This window comes from Pelmatolapia mariae, linkage group LG20, assembly GCF_036321145.2.
Source record: "Pelmatolapia mariae isolate MD_Pm_ZW linkage group LG20, Pm_UMD_F_2, whole genome shotgun sequence".
Taxonomy (NCBI): domain Eukaryota; kingdom Metazoa; phylum Chordata; class Actinopteri; order Cichliformes; family Cichlidae; genus Pelmatolapia; species Pelmatolapia mariae.
Genome location: NC_086244.1, coordinates 12266288 through 12289778, shown reverse-complemented (window position 1 = coordinate 12289778; position 23491 = coordinate 12266288). Strand labels below are relative to the sequence as shown.

Genomic DNA, 23491 nt, shown 5'->3' with positions numbered 1-23491 from the left:
TGTGACATGCACCCATCAAAAAAACGCCAAATCTCCTCTGCTAACCACAAACAGCTTATACTGCTACTGACTCTTGTTTTGAGTCAGTAGCAGCTGGTGTTCTGTAAAACCAGGTTGCAGCATTATTTGAAGTGAGCCCTAGTCCCATCTCCAGGTCGAGTTCCATATAACGGGGGATGTCAAAGATTTGAGCAAAGTTTGGGGGTCTATGTAGGTGTCTGTGTGTGTCAGCAAAGAGTTTACAATTTTAGAGTTTGCAAACTGATTTGTGAAAAAAGAAAATGTGGGAAAGCTAATAGTGTACCACAGTCTGTCCTGTCCACTCAGCTCTCAAAAATACTTATTTACTTACACCATTTAGTCAAAAGTATTTGCTCGTCTGCCTTCACACACATATGAACGTAAGTGACATCCCATTCTTAATCCACAGGGTTTAATCTGATGTCAGTTCACCCCTTTGCAGCTATAACAGCCTCAACTTTTCTGGGAAGACTTCACACAAGCATGAGTGTGCTTATGGGAATATTTGACTAATCATCTAGAACTGGATCGGTGAATTCAAACAGTGATGTTGAAGGCTTACAGTCGCCGCTCTAATTCAGTCGAATGATGTTTTATTGGGTTGAGGTCAGGATTCAAGTTCTTCCACACCAAACTCATCATCCATGTCTTTATGGATGATGTGCAATTGTGCAACAGTTTGTAGTCATGTTGGAAAAGGAAGGGATCATCCCCAAATTGTTCTTGGTATGCTGAAACATTAGGAGTTCCTTTCACTGGAACTAAGTGAAACTTTTAACTAAACATCAACCCCACTTGATAATCCCCCTCCACCAAACTTTACACTTGGCACAATGCATTGATTAGCAAATTTACAATTAGATGGTGTGGTAATGTTTGTGTTTTTATCACATCTTTGCCTGGCATTTCAAACAAACTGACACGGGTACACAGATCACTTTCCTGAGCTCTTAAACCTCTATAATAACTGCTGTCATATCAAGTGAAAAAAATACAACATGCTTTTTTTTTTACATAAATATTGGCACAATAAGTGGTGTAAAGTGTGTAATATAAAGTATTGAATGAATGTGTTTGAATGGGTGAGTACAGCTTATAGTGTAAAATGACTGAATTGCCAGTAAGTGCAGAAAAGTTCTGTATATAAATATCAGTGCCATAATATTTAGACACAGTCGTGTAAATCTGATGTAGAAACCTGGTTTGGATAAATTTACTTCTATGCATCTCTGAGTCTTTGGACGTGTTGGTTACTTTCACAGTAGGTTTTATAGAGTTTTAGATATCATCACTGTAAAAAGCATAAAACATAAAACACTTTGGATAGTAATTCAAAAAATATGCAAACATAAATTCCTGTATGAAAAATTTGCAAGAGAAAAATGTGGTGTACATTTCTCTCTGGTTTAGGGTGGGTCATGTGTCCAGAGTCAGTTTTGATAATATGCACATCACTGGAGGCCCCCCTCTGCCTTCCCTTTTGCACCTGTCCAGTGCTAAATAATCTCTAAATATTTATTTTTTCCATCCTTCTGGTTCTGCAGAGATGTGTAATCCCAAGCAGAGTGCATTTGTGTGTTAGCTACGTGGCTGGGTTTATCCGAGAGCTTTGCGTGGAATCCAAAGAACAAGCTGTGGCACATTGCTCACATAAAGCAGCCACTTCCTGTTCATGTTTTCAAACTGACTGATGATGTCAGAACCACTTTGGCAGAGATTTATAGTCAGGATTTTCTGAGTGTCTCCTCCATATGTCTCTGTGAGCAGACGTAACAGGCGAGTTGTTGTGTTGACAGATAATGATTGGAGAGGCCATCCTGTTTTGCTGTCTGTCTCGGAGAAAGCTCGGCGGTGGCGGTGAGGCTAACATCAACGCAGCTGGCTGCAACTTCAATTCCTTCATACGCAGAGCCGTCCGATTTGTTGGTAGGTTGATTTCTTTAAACTGCACACTTACTCATGTCACATAAAGGCAGTCCATGGTAGCCAGTTAAGAATTCTAGTAACTTTGTGGTGACACTTTTCTCCTTATGAGAGCTCAAAATGGGAATTTTACAAGACTCCCCAATTTATTCATATACATGCCGTTTTTTTATTCTATGCCATCAAGTGCTTTCTAACTATTTTACTCACACTCTCGATACATTGGGAGCGATTTGGAGTTCTGTATCTTGCCCAAGGGTACTTGGGCATGCCGACTGGAGCAGCAAGGAATCAAACCATCAAACCTCTGATTAGCAGACCTGCTTTACCCTCTCTGAGCCACAGCCACCTCTATGTGTGCGTTTCATCTGCTAACAGTAAAATTACTATTATCTGAATGGATTCATGCTTTTCATTTTGGTTTTGCTTTATTAGCATTGGATATTAAAACTGATTCAGTCTCTAAAGACGATGCATTCATCCACGGTGATGAATGCATCACCAAAATCATATAATTCCAGCAATACCAGCAATACCCAAAGGTAACAAACACAACTCTGACAAATCTCAATTACAATAACTTTCCAAGCATATAAAATATAATATTTCTAAACACCATGTTCACTCTATTTTGACTGCATCTCATTCCTGTGAGCTGCCTTGCTGTTTCTGAGAAACACACTGATTAATGCCTCTCCAGGATTGTTTGTTTTTAAACCATTTTTGGGAAAGCTGGTCATTACTACATGGGAAATGATCCGAATGCGGCCACTTTATAAATTAGCACGTCATCCACATTGCAGTGTCACACTATTTGCTTCACTTAATAAATCCGGCCACATAAATACTCTCTCACACAAACAAAGAAAATATAATACAACACTTCACGGTAATTTTATGGCAAAGTTGTTTGTCGACTGCTGCCTCAATTTTGTAGTTAATTTGAGCCATCAAAACATTTAATATTCATCTTCATATTACCCTCCTTCATTGTTGCTATTATTAATTGTTGGACCATTCGTGTGGCGTTGAGAGCAACCATTGAAAAACTGAACTGAGTTAATGGACTCAGGGGACTGGATTGTGAAGTGATGCAGCGTCAGACTATACCGTGATACATTATTTTGTCTAAATAATACAACCCTACAATTTGAACTAAACATTGTAAAATCTGATATTCTAACTCTTTTTCCTCTTGGTAAGCACATATCTCACCATCTATCCTCAGGAGTTCATGCGTTCGGTCTTTGTGCAACGGCCCTCATCACAGACGTCCTCCAACTGATGACTGGATACCCAACACCATATTTCCTAACTGTGTGTAAACCCAATTACACCACCCTAAATGTCAGCTGTGAACAGAACCCATACATAATGGAAGATATTTGCTCAGGGAGTGACCCTGCAGCAATCAACCAGGGCAGGTAAGGAAAGAAAAAACACTCGATATGCTCCACTTTACACTGAGAGACTTGGATTCTGAACACTTTCACACTAAAGACACACAAATTAAGAGTGGATCAGTTTTGTAGTCAAGAAAAATCATTTAACGTGATTCTTTGTGATGCTTTATATCACTAGCTATAAAGTACATTAGCACTCTTAGAGGGGAATATAAGACAATTGTCAAAGCAGAGAAAAAAGGCTTTTTCTTTTTAATATTATTATTATGAAGTATATCACATAAAGAACAGAGCAGGGATAGATTAGAAAACTTACAGACAAGACAGAGTTGGTAAGAAAAATAATACCAGCAGGACTGTGAGTGTGTGCAGTGAATGTGAGGGTGTTAATTTTATTCAGTCCAGGTTTAATGCAATTTAGGAGAGAATTATGACATTAATAATAATTATAGTTAAAGCAACACCAAACATCACCACCAATAATCCTAATCAATAACTACGACCAACAATGACAATAATAACAGTGACAATGTAAATCCCAAAATGACTTACTTACCTGGATGACTGAGCGTGCATCAAAACAGATAATGACAATGACAACAATAATACCCTTATAAAGAAAATGATAGGGAATAACTCAATGGCATGCATCATCAATTCTGCAGAAGTATGCTGGAGGGATGATGACGCTTCTTCAGAAACTGGACAATGATGCCAGGAAAAGCACGAAGCAACTAAGTAGGTCATTAGAAGAAGAAACAAACTACTGGAGAGACAAAGATGATCAGGGAGCCAGAAAGAGACAAGATGAGAAAATTAAAGAGAATGAGGGAAGGAAAACAGCCTAATTACACACCAGGGAGGGAGAGAGTGTATGAAACAAGTGAATTCAATACACATTACATTAATGAAAACAGGAAAAAAGAACGAAGGGGAAAACACAGATAAGTCAAATGAGGAATTCAGTTTGGATTTCATTTCTCCTGTGCTAATAGCAACACAGGCAAAGTCACCACTCTGAAAGACTTTTATCATTTGGCTCTTTTACATCAACAATGTGGATTTGTGATGTAAATCAAAGGATTTAACACAAGTTTTGCACAAACTGTTTAGATGTATCGCCATTTCAATACATGCCACATATTTGAAAATCAAATGTTCAAAGTAAAGCTTTGAAATAAGGATTGTTTTTTAGATCTGGATAAAACGCCTTTAGAGTCAATGACCACCTTAAATGTAAAACCTACAAATATCACACGACGCTGTGTTTCCTGTGATTTATCTTCATGCTCGTTTGAATTATGATCAGGTGAATGACTTTCTTTGCCTTAAGAAACTCTCGGGCTGTTTTTGCAATATGAATATGACTGAAACTGAGAAGAAAGTACCAGCCTGTACACTTCACAACTCATTCTGCTGCTTCTATCAGCAGTCACATCATCAAGAAACATTACTGAAACAGTTCCACCTGGTACCATACATGCCCATGCCATAATGCTGTGATATACTTCAGATCATGAGTGTTCCTTTCCATCTCTATACTTTTCTCTTACCATCCATCTAGTACAAGTTAATCTTGATTTCCCCTACCCAAAGAATTTTTCTTGACTGAGTAGGTCATGTTGTGTGGTCATCCTGGTCTTTTGGTGTTGCTGAGCTGGCCGGTGCATTCTTTTTTTTAAACAATGTACCATGTTCTGCCTTTTATAAGTTATACTGGGTTATACAGTTTTGCAACTGCACTAGAGCTCCCTCTTGTGGCTGCTTTGTAATATTGTTTTAATTGCTTTGGAAAAAGAAAAATAGAGGAAGTCCATCCAAGATGGCTGAACATAATGCTGAAATATTAAAGTTTTAACCTGATATGGATCTTAAAATATTGTTGCTTTGGACGAGATTTGTCTGTAAGAATGAGTGATGATAAAATAATAATTGGCTCTTTGTTTTGTTTAAAAATGGTATGATAATTTGTACGTTTAGGTGAGATCAACACCAGAGTACCTGTAGCTGTCCACAGCCTCAGTGTCCATGCCTTGGATGTTCATTGGTTGCAGTGGAGGATGTTTGTGCCTGTGGAAGTCTCCCACCAGTTTCTCAGTTTTTCTAGTGTTGATCTGGAAGTAGTTCTGCTGGCACCAGTCCACAAAGTCATGGGTCAGTTTTCATCAGTGATGAGGCCGACTATTGCAGAGTCATCAGAGAACTTCTGTAGGAAGCACTGGGTGGAGTTGTGGGAGAAGTCTGCAGTGTAGATGGTGAAGAGGAAGCGTTCCCTGTGGGGCCCCCGTACTGCAGAAGACCCTGTCCGACACACAGCCCTGAGTTCCCACATACTGTGGTCGGTAGGTGAGGTAGTCCAGTATCCATGTACTGAGGTGATGGTCCACTCCTGTGTTCTCCAGCTTGTCCTTCAAGACCGTGGGAAGAATGGCGTTGAAGGAACTGGAGAAATCAAAGAACCAGTGCTCCCAGCGGTCTCCAGGTGAGAGAGGGAACGATGCACGAGGTGAATGACAGCATCATCCACTTCAGTGCTTATCAGGGGCCGAAACTTAGTCAGGACCAGCCGCTCCAGGGTGTTCATCAGCTGTGATGTCAGAGCCACCGGCCTGTAGCTGTTGAGGTCCTTGGGACGTGGAGTCTTTGGCACTGGTACAACACAGGAGGTTTTCCAGAGCTGTGGGACTCTCCCCAGCCTCAAGCTCAGGTTGAAGAGGTGCTCCATCACCCCACACAGTTGGTCTGTGCAGGACCTGACAACCCTTGAGCTGATGCCTTCTTGAACTGACAACAGGCAGGAGAACTAGAACATGTTCTCCAGGCTAAAAATAGTGACTGAGAGTTTTCTTGTCATATTTTCCATTCATTCTAAACTGGGCATTAGAGAGGGAACTATGTGCTAGCTCACAAATGGTATGTAACCTCTCCCTAAATGAATTTACATAATCCCAGGGACTCTTGTGTGGTTCCATGAATGGCAAAACGACAACAACAGCAGACTATCATCCCACTCTGAATTAGACTGAATTAGAAAATATCTGCAGCATGGATTTCAAAATCTTTTGGAATCTCTCCAGCGTACCCCGGCTTCATGGGTGATAGGCACTAGACACCTTATCCTTAATAGCCACCTCTGGGATGACTTGAGCAAAAACCCTAGACATGAAATTTGATCCCTGGTCAGTTTTAATGCGTTTGACAAGACAAATGTGGAAAAACACGTAATACAATACTTTTACCACCGCTTTCGCCCTGAACAAGTGCAGTGGGATGGCCACATGTAGCAGCACACATTATGGTGAGTTTGTGCTGATGACCGACAACAGCAACATCAGTTTTCAACCCTGGCCAGAAAAGAATAGCAGAGCACCCTGTTACAAGTTTTCCTAATTCCTAAGTGGCCAGACAGATGGTGATCACAGGCAAGGCTTTAAACTTGTAGACGGTACTCTTTTGGCATCACAACCTGAGTGACCACATCATATTCCATTCCAGACACCGAAAACCACTTATAGAGCAAAACACAAGGGTCAAAAAGGTAAGACACAGGTTTGCTTCTGGGGAGCAGACAGGCAGGGAGACAAAGTATTATCAGATTGCTGAGATTTATTAAGCTGCTATCAGATAAAATGAAACAATTATTTTGTTTCTTAACAGCTAACAGGAGTTTCAGGCTCCTTCATCAACATCTCTGAAATATCCACCACATCATCAAGCTGCCGAGCCTGGGCATGGGTAACTGCACATGATGGAAAAACAGAGGACTCACTGAGCCCAGAGGGGGCATGAACGCATATATCAGAAGTAGAATTTTCAGTGACTCAGGTGTGGCAGGAAACACCTTTCTCCCAGCCAAACTGTTTCCAAAAATAAGATCAACACCAGCAACTGGCAGCTGTCCCCTTAGGAGAGCTATTCATCTTACTGACTACCAGGTTTTATTTGGATTTTCCTCTGCCAGAATGCCAACAGCCCAGAATACACAAACATGACACCAAGAATAATTAAAAATACAAAACCAGGGAATCCAAAAACATGCCCAAACTCAAATCCCAGGGTCCAGGACCCAGGGTTTTTAAGTGTGACTAGATAACATAAGGCTGTTGGAAAGTGCTATGAACCTATGACAGACCCTTGCATTTGGGGCACACAGAGTTCTAAAAATAACGTTCTGCTCTTGGCATAAACACAGTCTTTACTGTCTCTTTGACAGCTTTTCCTTCGGTCTTGTTTCAAGAACAGGATGAATAGATGTATTGCTGCAGTGGTTCTGCATGAAGGTATTATTAACCTATTTTAACAGCAGAGGCTATGCTATTTTTTTCACTAAAGCCCAAATTCTATTGTCTGCCTTACCTTTAATAGATTTTTTTTAGTCTTTTATCTTTATCAGACTTTTCATCTGATTTAGTGATCAGTACATTTGTAAATTTTTAAATTATTTCACCTTACTAAGTAAAGGGATTCAAACTGGTTGCCTTAAAAAGTGTTAATAATCAAGTACTTCAGAAATCCATCAAGATAAAAAAATAGGTCTATTCTACTAAAACAGTCACATATATACAGTTATATATAATAAAGATAAAGGTAAAAGGACATTTTAAACTACAATATGTATATTTCATTTCTATCCTTTCTACAATGTAAATATTTATATTTACAAATGTTTACAGTCAGTGTTTTAATTTCACACTTTTACATGTAGAACCTACATGAGTATGATCAGCATTAACCTATTCATCTAATATTTGATAAAATCTAAAAATCCAATGCAACTTTGTAACTTTGTTCCTGATGTTGCTATCATTTGGTGTAGCTACAGCTATCACTACTGCCTTCTTCCTTTGCTTCTCTAGTACTCCTATGTCCTGTTGGTTAGTCATCACCAGTTTGTTTGTCTGTATCTGGAACTTCCGAAGCATCTTAGCTCAGTCATTCTCAACCACCCTAGGGGCTGTATCCCAGTTTGACCTTGGAACTTCCAGCCCATTCTTGGCGCAGATGATGCCAGCGACTTGTTTATGGCGTTCCATGCATGCCCTGCCTGCTAGCATCTTGCACCTTGCTGTTATGTGCTGGATTGTCTCAGGGGCATCGTTGCACATCCTGCACCTGGGATCTTGCCCAGTGTGGCAGAACCAAGCCTCTATCAATTTTGTGCTTTGAGCTTGTTCCTGTGCTTCCATGATTAGTGCCTCTTTGCTGTGTTTTAGTCTTGCTTTGTCAAGCCACTTGTAGGATTTCTCTGTATCAGCCACTTTCTCCCTGTCCTCTCATGATGGGTCCTCTTCTTGCTTCTCTTCTTTCTTGGGTTTCTGCTGTATTTACTAATCCTGTAATCAGTTATGGACATCTTCCGGATGTATTGATTTATCTTTGTTGTTTCATGCTGGATAGTTCAGACAGTCACTAGTCCTCGGCAACCTTCCTTCCACTTAGCGTATAGTCTAAGGGTACTGGTGGATCTGAAGGGTAACCCTCCATGCATGGTAATGAGCTTCCTTGTCTTGATGTCAGTGGCGTCTATCCCCTACTTTGGTCAGCCTATTATTCCAGCAGGGTATCTGACAGTCGGCAGGGCGTAAGTGTTGATTGCCCAGATCATATTCTTCCCATTCAGCTGACTCCTCAGGACTTGCCCTATTCTCTGCAGGTATTTGGTGACTGCAGCTTTCCAAGCAGCCTCTTTGTGGTTTTCTATTTTCCTGTAGGATTCGCAGGTACTTGTAGCTGACCTCAATATCTGCAATGTTGCCTTCAGGTAGTGCAATCCTCTCAGTTCTGACTACCTTCCCTATTTTTGACTTCCGATGTCATTGCTATAAATTCTAGTGGTATGGATCAGTGAGTTAATGTCTTGTTCACTCCTGGCATACAGTTTGATGTCAGCAGAGGAGGTGGCTAACGACTGTGTTGTAACTTTATTGCAGTTCATTTGATTTGATAACACCATTTTTGGGGGTATTTTGTAAGTGATCTATTGCCAGCAACCGATTTATTGAGAGATGTTAATTATGGATTTCAATTTCTACCAAAAAGAGCATTTTATGCATATTATCATTAGAAAACTGCATTTCCCAGAATCCTTTGCAGTAGAGATGGAAGGTACTCAGGTTTAGCTAGGAAAGCCATTATATATTTTGCTCTGATGTCAGATTTTTGTGTTGTACCCCCTTTTTTTGAAGTCTCATATGAAGACTATTGTTCCTGGATGTTATGTGTTTTTAACGGGATACTTTATTTTCAAATGTCATGGTTTTCTTCTATACCAGTAGGTATATGTCCCCTAAGGCTGAAGTATGATTTTCTGAATATTAATTAGAAAAAAAATACAAAAGTTGAAGAAGAAGAGACAAGTCTCTCTGAAGAGATGGTGAATAGACAGATTTTACAGAATGAACATTACAAACATTTAATCTCTCTAATATTGTATCTGACTTAAACTTTTTTTAAAGCAGCACAACTGTGTGTATTTGCTGTATGTGGTGTTCTGAGTTCACAACCGGACTTCTTCCCCCTCTGAGAGAGACAGTGGTCTGTTCCTTCCTGCATGTGTACAAAGAGCCAAAGAGGTGCTTTTTGGACACTACTACTACGACTGGTTCAAAGGAGGTTTAAAATGATTATTGCGCTCCAGCTTTAAATATTATGCATATGTCTTTTGTATTATTTATTACGTTTTGTACTGGAACCTCAGTTTTAAACTGACATACATAATACTTGTGTTACAATGAGATTAATGCAGATATAATTATAATGGTTATGTCAGCACTAGAGTTGACCCACTTCTAGTGCTGACATAAGCTGTGCTATCCGTTTTCAAACCCTTAATGCAATTTGTATGACACCACAGATGTTGCAACTGTGCAACTATGTTTTCAGGATGAACACACAAACAAATCATACAGCTCCATGAATGCACCAACACGTACCAATGAGCACATATGCAGAGTCAGGAGTTAGCATGAGGCTTTAATATCAGGAGCTGTCATGAGTAGGTCATGGATGGAGCAGAGTGAGAAACTAAGCTACAGATTCACTTTCCTTCTGTAGCACTCTGCAGTTTATAACGCTAGCTTAATTTGGTTCTGCTTTGTTTATATAGGCCAGTTTACAACAATAGTAGCCTTAGGCAAGCCTTGTCTCTATGCTTGTATGTGTTTCATTGGTAAACATATGACTGCAATGTTACAGAGCACATGAAATGAGGTTCAGTTTTGGTTCAGTCATTTAGTTGCTAAGATAGTGTGTAGGATTTTGTTTTTGATATCTCAGGCCAGTTGTGTTTCTTTTTACCTCCTGCTCTCCTGCTGAGGTGAATCTTGGATGAATTTGTTTTTGTTCTTTTGTCTCTTGCAGGAAATCCTTCCCATCACAGCATGCTACTCTGGCATCCTTTGCTGCTGTCTATGTTTCGGTGAGTGATGTTTTGAGCTCGTGCAAACGGTAATCCCCAATGTTACAGCAGAAGTGCCTCACAACTTCTTAGGATACCGTTGTCTATTTGACTTAACAAAAAAACTTCAATTCAACTTATCTTCTTAATTTTTATATCAGTTACATAACAAACAACTCAACCTTCTGTGAACCAAACAGGCTTTCTTTTCAGTTAAAATGTATAGTGAGTTTTTCTCCTCATGGAATATGTCTGTGAAGGTTCTCAGTCATCCAGGTTATCATAGTCTAAGGAGCTTGAAAAGAAAAGGATCTGGACAAAGAGTGACCTTGGTCCTTTAGATGCAGATGGACAGTCGAGTCCATCTCGACAGGACAAGACTCAGCTGTCCATCTAAAGGACAAAGGTCACTCTTTTGAGGACGCCAATGTTCACATTTTGGACAGAGAAGACCGATGGTTTGAAAGAAGGGTGAAAGAAGCCATCTATGTCCACTGTGAATGACCATCTTTGAACAGAGGCGTTGGTTTATGACACCAACTGTCTGCCATCTATAATCCAGTTTTGAGATCCTTCCCTCTGCTCACATCCTAGATCAGGGGTCCCCAATCCCAGTCCACGAGGGCCGGTGTCCCTGCAGGTTTTAGATGTGTCCTTGATCCATCACAGCTGATTTAAATGAATAAATTACCTTCTCAACATGTCTTGAAGTTCTCCAGAGGCCTGGTAATGAACTAATCATGTGATTCAGGTGTGTTGACCCAGGGTGAGATCTAAAACCTGCAGGGACACCGGCCCTCGCGGACTGGGATTGGGGGCCCCTGTCCTAGAGCATTTGACCTCAGTAAATCACATGATAGGGTGGGGCTAGGTTTCACAATGAGCTCACCCAAAACTGTGGCTGATTGTGGCCTACACCCGTTTTCACACCTTGGCTTATGTGATTAGGGAGAGGATCATTAGGGGGTCCATGCCCCTCGTGGGGGGACACTCCCATGGAGCTTAAATCTGGGACTCTTCACACCAGTTGCTCTTAGAACTGAAGAAGCTTCTCGGATGAAACGTCTTCAAGGAAACTTAAAGAAGTCCAGACGCTTTTCTTTCCCAGCTCCTTAGACTCCTCATGGAAGATGCTTTGAGCAGCTAAAGTGAAAATTGTTGTATTTAGACATAGGAAAAACACACTTATATTGGTGAATGAGACATATTGTACAAAGTGCTGAAATTGTGCAAAATCAATTGTATCAGCTTCAGCTGAGTGTAGCTTCAGCTCATTCCTTAGCTGTGCACTCCATAAATTTGTTTTTATTTTTGGGGGGAAATGGTAGTATTTTGAGACAGACCCACAGTATGCTACCTCCTTAAGCTTATATTACAAAAACCAATAAGCTTAAGGCTATAAATAAAATCAGTATTGTATTTGCCGTATGTTGCAGATGTATTTCAACAGCACTCTGACGGACTCATCCAAGCTACTTAAGCCCCTGCTCGTCTTTTCTTTTATTATGAGTGCCATCATTTGTGGCTTGACCAGGATTATTCAATACAAGAACCACGCAATGGACGTCTACCTGGGCTTTCTACTTGGAGGTGCTGTTGCTGTCTATCTGGTATGGAATTAGATGTTGTTTTTGCCACTATGGGTACAGATGTTCTCATCATAATAAAAGTTTATGTTTGGAGACACATGTGTTGGCTGCTTTTAAGTTTTCAACCAACTTAATTTAAATCAAGGTTAGATATTTTATCAGGTATGTATGAGATTTAGTTGGATTCAAATTGAGTTAGACAATCACCAAAGTCAGTGGGATTTTTTCTCACATCAAAGCACTCGATCAAATAGTCTCATGAAAGACTGGGGCTTTCAATGTAGTATAGAGCATTGAACCGACTAAATTGTTCACAGTGTTATGGGTGGGATTAAGGGACCTGGATCCATCCAATTCAACAATAGACCCATCCCGAAGGCCCATGGGAGGTATTTTCTGTGTTTCCTTAATTTATACACACACTTGAAATTGCTTGTAATAAAAAGGGTAGTATTACTGTAGTTATAAGGCCATGCCCAAATCACACTAGCCTATCCAAAATCAGAATCCAGGTATCAAGCATGAAATCATATTAATATTATATTAGGTTGTAAGTAAAAGAACCTAGAAGTGTTTCTCTGTTTCTCTGTTGCCAGGGATTGTATGCAGTTGGAAATTTTCAGTCTAGTGAGGAGACCAGCAGCAGTCCTCCTGCACTTGTGCACTGCCCACCTTGCTCCTTGCCACATATTAGCCAGGAAGCTGTCCTCAACCACCTGCAAATGAAAGCTAGCATATCTGGGGAGCCTACCATCCCCATCTCCCATTCTGAGGGTCTGCTTCACCGAGGTCTTCAGCAGCAGAGGCCCGATGGAAGCCTGAAGCGCTCTAGTGCAGATGTGGAAGTGATATCCCCACACAGCCCCCACAGCAAAGATGCCATGATGACCTTCAGTCACACTCTCCCTCGGGTCCACACCCCACAGGCTATGGCAGCATATGAAGAGGCAGCTAGGCGCCATGCTGCCACCCTCCACCATGCCTCCATGGACTCTAGCCGCTCAAAGCAGCTTTTGTCTCAATGGAAAAGTAAGAACAACACTCATAAGTGTTCTCTTCAGGTCCCAGATTCATTCTCCTCGTCTGTAGACTCGTCATCAGGGCAGCCCTCCCAGCACCCACACCATCATGGCAGCATGGAACTCCGATCAAGCTCTGAGCCATCTGCTATGGGTCTGAATGGTGGTTTTGATGCCCATGCATACATGTCCAAACTGGCCACAGGTGCTAGTACCACTTTACCCACTAACTGTAGTGGTATCACTGGAGGAGCTAGGATAAACATGCAGCCTCGACCTGGGTCTTCTCAACTGGTCCACATACCAGAGGAAGGTCATGAAAGTTATGCCATCTCTGAGAGGACAGTGGGAGGAGGAGGAGGAAATGAGGGGATGTCAACAACAAACAGCACTATCCAGGCTACCTGGCAAAGAGCTGCAGAGAAGACTGCAACCTGCAGGACTAATGAAAATGGGCAGAATCTCCAACCTCGAATCATGCAAGTGATTGCTATGTCTAAACAGCAAGGACTTCTACAGACCCATTCCAAAAGCTTAGATGAAAGCAGCATGGCGTGCAACAACACTGGGAGTTTCCAAGGCACTGCTCACTACAGGGCACTTACTGATCAAGACCCCACCAACACCACAGGACCCAGCTCACTGGGCAGCACATCAGGCAGTATTTCAGGGAGCACTGGTGCAATTGTCAGAGTAGAAGCCCACCCCGAAAACAGCAGACCAGTGATCCAAGCTCCATCTACAGATGGAAGTGGAACATGGAGGTGGCGATCCCTGGATCACGGCACTGGAGCCGGTGGAGGTACAGAGATGAGTGGTGTAGGGGGAGCATCAAGTGGGTGTTTGAGGCAGTCTTTTGAGCTCAATGATCTGAACAGAGACTCAGAAAGTTCTGACTCAATACGTGAAGGATCTATTGACAGAAAGCGTGCCAATCACATTGTTACTACCACCGCCACCATTAGCACCCCACCCATAATTACAGTTCACACGCAGAAAACTGGGCAGTCAGAGCAGAGGGTTCAACCACAGGGCCTCTCTACTATAAGGGTAACTCCAGGTGATGGAAGCACTTCTGGGTCTGGAGGAGGTGGTGGCAGTGGCGAAGGTGGAGAGAGTGCTTCAGAAACCCCGTCAGTCACCTCAAGTCGAGAGTCCACACTACAAAGAAAAGTCAATAACATCATCCTGATTCCAGAGAGAGCCAACAGCCCAGATAATGCTCGGAATATTTTCTACAAGGGAACATCCATTACTCCTGTTTACAAGGACTAAAATAATAAAAACTGAGCACTGCTGAGATGCAACGATATTTTTAAGGAATCCTCAAATTTACAACCTACCAATGTCTATATGAAAATAAAATAAAAGAAATGGTTTTAGTCAGCATGATTTTTGTAAGTGTTTACACTAAAGCACAACCTTTTAAGTGTTGTAGAAATCACTGTGTACTTTTGTGGTCACTCCCTATTGTAATGTAGATGCTCTGCCAGTGGAACCTTTTTTATAGTGTTTTGGATAAAAACATCCACAAAAAAAGTAGCACAGAAACAATGAAAGTGTAGCAGACTACTAAAAATACTTGTATCATAGCCGTAAAACCAATGTTTCGTTCTCTGAACTGTAAATACTGTGTATGGTGCTACACCCCCAAAAACGGTTCACGTACTACATGACATAATGTAAAATCCCAATAGATGCAAAATGTAATATTTCATGAAGCGTTAAAGAATGACATGTGAAAGAGAGAACTTTTATATTCTGTCTCTTTTCTGTACAAATTCCACATATTCAACGAAACACTGTTTAAACCATAAGTGTGCTTAGCATTCCTTCTGTAGCTATGACGTCAAATATGCTGTGACTTGCACTGAAATAAGTGTTTACTGTACAACGTATATCGTTAACCCCAATTTTGTCTTTATATCTTCTATCTATATTTGGGCCTCCACGTGGGTCCCAGATCTAAGCACAAAAAGGCAGCAAACTGGTGAAATCTTCTTCTTTATACTGAGAGGTAATTAGTAAATTTTTAAAAAGGCAATGCAATTAACCTCAAGTCTCCTTCCCTACATGGCAGGTTGATTTAAATTGTCTTTGTAGCTTTTAGTGGAACACTTTAACTTTTTGTTCACAATAAAGAAACAGAATATTCAGCGCCTAGAGTTTGGATATAAAAACCATGTCTACAGTCCCTAAATTGCTCACCCATTTAAGCAGGTGGCCCACATGTTAAAAGGCTACAGCACAGGCCTGGGTTTGAATCTGCTCCAGGTTACTGCATGTCGTGTCCCTTCTCTCGACCTGCTTTCCTGTCCACTTTCTCCATAATGTCCCAGCAAAACAAGGGGAAAAAAACCTATGCATTTTCAGGCACAGATCTTTAGCAGTGTAAAAGCATGTGTTGCACCATAATTTTAATGTCATGTACCCTTTGTTAAAATTTGAATTATAACTTCTGAGGTTATTTTGCATTTAACACATCTAAAAGTAATTTTAATTACAGTCTAGTTACCAGATACACCTTAACAATCCGGTCTTTAAGTGATGACGTGATAAATCCTGCTTCCGGGCCCAAACTACTCTGAGTTTATTAAGGCTGTTGTGTTTTTAACATGTTTTAATGCTTTGTATCTTGTTCTATTTAATCTCAACAAGCCCTTAAAAACAGTCAGTGATCACTGTCAGCCTCTCTCAATTTTTATTACCGCTAATCCTTTTAAAGCTCAGTTTTTAAAACCTTACGATGTAACTAAAGCCCAGCCCATGCAGCAGTATATTAATGACTAACCTCGTATTGTGGATGGATTATCTCAGTTGATCTCCTGACTGAAGTTTGGTCCGTTTACAGCATCCTGCCATGCGATTGCATTTGTCCCTGACCATCAGGAACCCTCACGCTAACTTTTTTCGAGTGGAAAAAAGTTAGCGTTCATCCTCCAGCTTCACTGTGTTTATGCTATGCTAACATAGCTGTGTCACTAGCGATCAGGTAGCACATCATTATATACCAGCTAGCCCAACTTCAGTAACAATGTTCCCTCTAAGCTGCGCACGTGCGCACAAAAAAAAAATCTAACCAGAATTGAAATTAAAATGAATACTTTAACAATTCTGTTTTGCAGTGTTAGTCAGTGAGTGACTGGCTGCTTAGAACGATGCCACCTTATCCCATAGTCTAGCCAATGATGCGATTCACATTCGTATATACGCAGCTAATCAACGTCGTTGACAGGCTATGACAGCGTCCTTATGTGCCGACACCGGTGTTTTAGCTAGCAAAGCGGCGTGGCTGATGTGGAGTGAAGCCACGTTAATGACAACGTGTACAACCATTGGAGATGTGAGCAGGACAGACGGAACAACTGACGGAAAAAGTGTGGACATTATACCAGTTTTTAAATTGTGTTGATAGGCCACGTAAAACCAGAGTTATGATAAAAATATCTGCAATGTTTGGTTTTCTTCCTGAATACTATCGTTGTTTATATTTACTGCGGGAAGAAACGGTAAAAACGGCGTTTTATAAGGAAAACGCTCGAAAGCACTCTCCGCCTGTGAGCAAAAACAAAACCAAACCCCCCCCCCCCCCAGCCTTTCCTATTGGTCGAAAAATGTACCATGTCTACCAATCAAAACATGGCATTTAGTTGTTAAGAAACGGGAGGAAGTTTTAGGAGTGACGGCGTGTTTTGAGATGTGAGAGATTTGCGACGTTTAGCACAAATCTTGTGTAGTTAGTGTGTAGTGTAGTCAATAGTTCTGTTGTGTGTGTCAGAACAATGAGGCGACTGCTGAATGTTACAGGTGTTACAGGAGTGATACATCTCCTGTTGTCAGGCCTGCAGGTATCAGGCTGTTGTTCTCCTTTATCTCATAGTGGACACAAATAATTTGTGTGGCATCAGATTTGATGCAGAACAGCTGATTGTTCTGTAAATAGTTTGAAATGTTTATTTAAAAAACGCCTTGGCTGCATTTTTAGGTAAACAGCTGCAAAAAACTTTATTTGCATAACTCAGTTACTTTTTTTGAAGAAGTAACTGTATAATTAATTGCCCAACATTGGTCTTTATATACTGTATTTTGCAGACAGAGAGTTATAGGACTCTCTCCCAGACCACAGACTCATACTCATAATACAAGTCAGAGCTTTATAAAAAAAAAAAAAGAAAAAAAAGAAAGAAAGTTATTTTTACTTCCAATAGTGTTAACATACTACACAGGTCATGGACACGATTTTTTTTTTACATTTTCATTGTAAGTGGGCTAAAGCAGTTAATTAAAAGTAGTCTAACATAAATGCTGTAATTTGATTATTTTAATAAACCATGTAACTTGGATGGATTCGATGCTGGCGTGACCACAGTGCACACGTCTGCTGTTGCTCACAGTGGTTCAAGGGACCGCTCAGGAAGTTTGTGTGTTCGCTCAGACACATAAAAAATTAGAGGGAACATTGTTCAGTAACCCTACAAATGTCACTGCTGTTTAGTTTTCTGTCTTCATTTATGCTGGAAGTGATAGCAGAGCTGTACGTCTTAATTTGTTTTGGGAATCCCTCAGTCAGAACATGCTATATCATGTTTAGGTGGAAGCTAGCGAGCTAACTTCCTGCTAACTTCTAACTCTGTTAAATGTAATAAATTCTGTCTTCATGGATGCCTGGATGTTAAACTTAATTGTTACACCTGGTAGAGCAGCCACGCTGACCATTTTATTACAGATGAAAGAATTTAGACAGTTTTTACCTCTTAGTGATGCTGCAGTGTTCGTTTGACTTTGGGACCTGAAGCAGAGTTTGGGCCCAGGCACGACTAATGACGTCAGACTTAAAGACCGGATTATATTGGACAAACAAAGAAACACACAAAGTAAAAGTTGTATGTACTTTATGTTATGAATGCTCGATCCACATAAGAGCAGATATAGATGAATAAAATGGGTGACAATCTGTGTTTTGCTAAATGACAATCACTTTTGAAGATGTTTTTTTTTTCCTGGAACCAGACTAGTGATTTTTTTTTTTTTGTAAATATTGGTGACCAACATCTGGAGTATTTACTATGAAAGCATGAAACATTTCAAGTTAGTCACATTAGATATACAACAGTATATACACATACACACACACACACACAACAAAACTACAAAGAAAATTGAATAAAAACGTCAAATTTATAGAGCCCCCACAGGATGTCATTCAGGATGTCAGGATGGCATTCACTTGTAGCATTGCCCAACAGCCTCAGATCACCGTCTTTTGTTTATATATATATAAACCCTCATTTACAGGTGCTATGTGTAACAAATTTCAAAGAAAATTGTAATACCTCAGTATAATTATCACGATGAAATAAAAACCTATGTGATTTTACATGACTAAGCGTGTAAAATGTGTGGACCAATCTTTCCACAAATGCAGGAGCAGCATCGTGTTTGCTGCAAATTTATTTTGTGCCATTGAGTAATTTATTTCTATCAAAACTAATCCAGGTACTTTTCTTTAATACTCTATACTGTGTAGAAGCCAGTGTATGCACATTCTCTCAATATTTGTATTTCATGGTGATTCTGAAATCTCTCCCATTATCATGGTTATTGTGACTGTTGATTAAAAACAAACAGAGATCTGCTTAGAAGTTTCCACTGTGGTGGACATTCCACCATCTGCTTCAGGGACTACCACCATGACAGGCACCAATTATCTTGAGGCCGCAGGTCCTTAAAGCTGCCTCAGCAAATGAGATTCAGAACATGGTCTGTATAATCTCGGTGTTCCAGCTTCCCTTGGAATACTGTTCTGTTCTGTGGGAGTTGAAGATCTACCGGACTGGGGCCTTTGTTGGTCTTGACCTTGTTTCTTTTCCTGTCACAGCAGTCAACTGAATCGCTCTTAGTCTGGCCCCTCACCCAGGACCCGGGATTTTGTTCCCCTACCACAGGGAACAAAATCCCAGCGACACTGGGATCACTGTGACATATAAATCCCTATACCATGGTAAGGTTGCTGTTCATGGAGGGGCATTTCTATCTTTGCTATCACTGTTTGTATGTTACCATTGTACAACCATGGTACGTTCTGGACAGGTTACCAGTCTGTGATGAGGCTGAAAGGTTTCAGTGAAAAGCAGAACTTCAGTGCTACTTTTTGCAAATATTTTTCCTATTGTTTCTTAGCACCAAATCCTGCAAAAAGACAAAACCCTCAACCTCACTGGTTCTCACCAGCCATTGCCATTCAGGCACATCACATATGGTAAATGGGCTGGTTTTATATAACGCTTTTCTACTCTATCTGAGCACTCAAAGTGCTTTACACAATTTGTTCATTCACCCAATCACACCCATTCATACAAGCACTTTTCTACGTTCTTAGTGCTGTCTAACTAACATTCACACTCTGATGGATGTATCGGAAAGCAACCTGGGGTTAGTATCTTGCCCAAGGATATTTGGCATGCAGACTGGAGCAGACTAGGATCGAACCACCTAACCCTCCTAACGGTGACCTGCTCTACCACCTGAGCTACAGCCACCCCATACGAACATATGAACACATCTTCAGAACCCATTGGCACCACATAAAAATGACATTTAAATCTTTTTCCATATTTACGGTAAAGTACACAAGACCACAAACCTTTCCTAAACCCAACTATGTACATTTTGCAAACCTACCAACAGAAAAGATTAAGTTCCCAAAATTGAACCACTGTCTGAAAAACCTGTGACTTCCTCCTGCTCAAGGAGTATTTTGCCAGTTTGGAAAAATGGACTGTCATAATAATAATAATAATACATTTTATTTAAAAGCACCTTTCAAGACACCCAAGGACACTTAAAAAAGAGGTAAAACACATAGCAGAACAATGACAAAATGAAGAACAATAAAAAACAAGGTAAAATAAACAATAAGTTCACAGTGAATATGCAGACTTGGACAGTAGGTTTGAGTTGAAACTGGGGGAGAGAACCAATGTTTCTTATATCAGGGGGTAGAGAATTCCACAGCCTGGGAGCAGAGCAGCTGAACGCTCTGCTTCCCATCGTGCTGAGGTGGAAAGAAGGCACAGCAATTTGTAAAGAAGAAGATCGAAGTGAGCGAAGAGGTAGTGCTTAACAGGTCAGAAAGGTAAGGAGGAGCAAGGTTATGATGGGCCTTGAAGGTGAGCAGAAGTTTGAATACTACTGTGAAGTTCCTGAAGGAAGGGGTTGATGTGCTGGTAGGAGGGGTTCTGGTAATAAAGCAGGCAGTGGAGTTTTGAACCAGTTGCAGCTTATGGAGGGGTTTATGGGGGAGACCATGTAAGAGAAAATTACAATAGTCAATGCGGGAGGTAACAAGACTTTGGACAAGAATGGACGTAGACTGCGTGGAAAGAGAAGAATGTAATCGGTTAATGTGGTGTAGATGGAAGTAGGCAGAACGGGTGAGATCATTGATGTGAGATTTATAGGATAGTGAGCTATCTAGGATGACACCAAGGCTCTTAACCTGAGGTGAACGGGAAACAGTGGAGCTGTCAGTAGTGAGAGTGAAATGATTTGCCTTCAGTGGGTTGGATTTGGTGCAGATGAGAAGGATTTCAGTTTTATCCTCATTGAGCTTAAGAAAATTAGAGAAGGTGGGAGGGAGGAATGAGGCCTGCAGGAGACATAGAAGTGGGTGTCATTGAGAAAACAGTGAAAGTAAAGATTACATTTAGGGAAAATGGTACCAAGAGAAGAGAATACACATTCTGTTCATAATATACGTGTTGAACCTTGGAGTGCACAAGAAGTGAGTGGGTCACTTAGTCATTTTAATGTGGGAGTCTGTGGGGATTTTAAATTAAATTCTGAGTCAGCCGGGATTAGCCTTAAGAAGAACAACATTTTTTGGCACTCCCACAATGATTTCATTTCTCACTTTCAGAGCTGGCACCTTCTGTGCAATGCATTACACCAATGAATTTTATATTAGCCTCTTAAAACCTTCAAAGGAAAACATCAGAATTGCCCCCCCTATGACATTTATTAAACCAGCCTGTGTGATGTCACCTGAACATTGCCACGTTTACAAAATTTTATATAAAAGATGTGATGGTGAAAATTACACATTATATTCTTTAGAGTAAAGCTTAGGTCAAAGCAATCCTATCCTCACTCTCTTAAATAAATTAAAATAAAAGTTGGACATAAAGAAAAATGACATGAATATTTACACAAAATTTAGTTACTTTATTTCCTGATTTAGCTGTCCCAAAGGTCAAATCCAAAGTAAAGTAAATGTAACACACGGGTAGAAATGTAAATCCAGTGGGTAGAACTGTGAATGAATACTCTCTCCATGTGTAGACTCTTGTGTTGTCCCTGGGTGAATAAATGTTTTCTGATGTGATCAGCTGTATGAATTCTACACAGAAAAAATGCATTTACAGTCAGCTGAGTTATAATAGTTCACTTGTTGTGATATTGTGCAGCTGTCAAATACTACAAAGTTTTGATTGCATAAATCATTGGATCTAGCATCTAGCACACAAAATCAACCACTGGATTCTGTGTGTCCAGAGGACAATGATCAGGGTAGAAGACAAACTGTGCACTGTCTCATCTATTTGAATAAATGTTTGCTAATGAAACCAACCAGTATATTTCCTGTTGTGATTTCAGATCAGCATTGATTCGAGTATTAAAGACAGGGTAGACTCAGTATGCTCTACCAAGAGGGAACCTCACTGAGCAGAACGCGGATGGAAAAAGGTGTCATTTTAAATTTCAAACACAAAAGACTACCGCTAGGTATCACTATCAAAACACTGTCAAAGAGGACAAAAAGGAAATATTTCTTCCAACAGCGATAAAACACGTGTCAATTTACTGACTTGTTTAATTTTTCTTAATACTCCAAAGAGTATCTGTTGGGAAGCTTCTACTGATATATATCTGTGATTTTTGTTATTGAAAAGATTGTCATCACCATGGCTCCTGACTCTGCTGTTTTTACTCAGTTTGAGTTTGTGACTTTCTCCCTTTTAGAGGATGTGGTTCACCAAATCAAGCCCGCAGCTCCCCCCACCGTGATCCTGTCCTAGTACAGAGCACTCTGTTCTTGCCATTATTAGCTGTCCTCTGGTGTGGTTCCTGCAAATTTCAAACATGCAGTAGTGCAGCCATTGCTTAAGAAACCTGGCCTTGATCACACTCTATTGGCTAATTATAGGGCTTTTTCCAAACTGCTTTTCTTTCCAACATTTTGGAGAAAATTGTATTTTGTTAACTGAAATATTTTCTAGATGATAACAGCATCCTGGAGGTTTTTCAATCAGGTTTTAAAACCCTTCATAGCACAGAATCTGCATTATTAAAGATCCATAACAACATGTGATTCTGGTAACCACGTTGTTCTGGTGTTGCTTGACCTAACTGCTGCTGTTGACACACTGGACCACAATATTTTAATATTTCGATAAGTGATTTAGTGGGCATTGGTGGCACTGCACTTAATTGGTTTAGGCCCACAGGGCTTAATTTTAGGGCTTAGAAGGCATCGATCTCATGTCATTGTTACGCTGATGACTGCCAAATTTATTTGCCCCTGAGGCAGAAGGATGCCCTCTCTTGGCATGTTAGATGACATTAGAGTTTGTTTGGCCTTAAATGTTTTAAATTTTAATGAAAAGAAAACAGAAGAGTTGCCTTTTAGTAGCCCTGCATCTACACTGGAAAATCTTTGATGAAGCTTGCGAACCATCCGATCCACACAAGGGAAAAGTAACTCTCTTTCCGATGTGACTGAGTTGTCCATTCAGTGCATGAACCCACAGTTGCCTCCAGCACAAAATCCTCCCTTTTTCATCTGTTTCATCTGTTTTTTCGTCTTGGCACCTGGTTCAGAGATACTGTGGGTGTTGCACAGGGCCTTGGTTTTCACATACAGCTCTGTGGCAAATGCATCTGAGTGTTTGCCCTTAAGTCTGTCACACACAGCTTGTTTGCAGATAAAAGCTTCTGCCAGGTCTAAAGTCTCTTTCTGCAGGAACTTGTGGAGTCCTTCGGTTACAGACAGAAGGGACTGAAACATCAGTAGTGCAAATACTGCTGAGAACTTGTAGAGCTTTGCTCTGAGACCAACAGCTATGGGGGATCCAATGGCAG

General features: G+C 40.6%; 1 protein-coding gene across 1 annotated transcript in view; it reads left to right on the top strand.

Annotated features, from left to right (window-relative positions):
* Positions 1-21970, top strand: part of LOC134618658 (phospholipid phosphatase-related protein type 4-like) — a 57233-nt gene extending 35263 nt beyond the window's left edge. The window contains exons 3-7 of the mRNA XM_063464151.1: positions 1818-1947; positions 3173-3368; positions 10707-10764; positions 12180-12353; positions 12929-21970. Coding sequence (XP_063320221.1) covers positions 1818-1947; positions 3173-3368; positions 10707-10764; positions 12180-12353; positions 12929-14626 — 2256 coding nt within the window. The 3' untranslated portion in view covers positions 14627-21970. The remainder of the gene's footprint in view (positions 1-1817; positions 1948-3172; positions 3369-10706; positions 10765-12179; positions 12354-12928) is intronic.
* The last annotated feature ends 1521 nt before the right edge of the window (positions 21971-23491 follow it).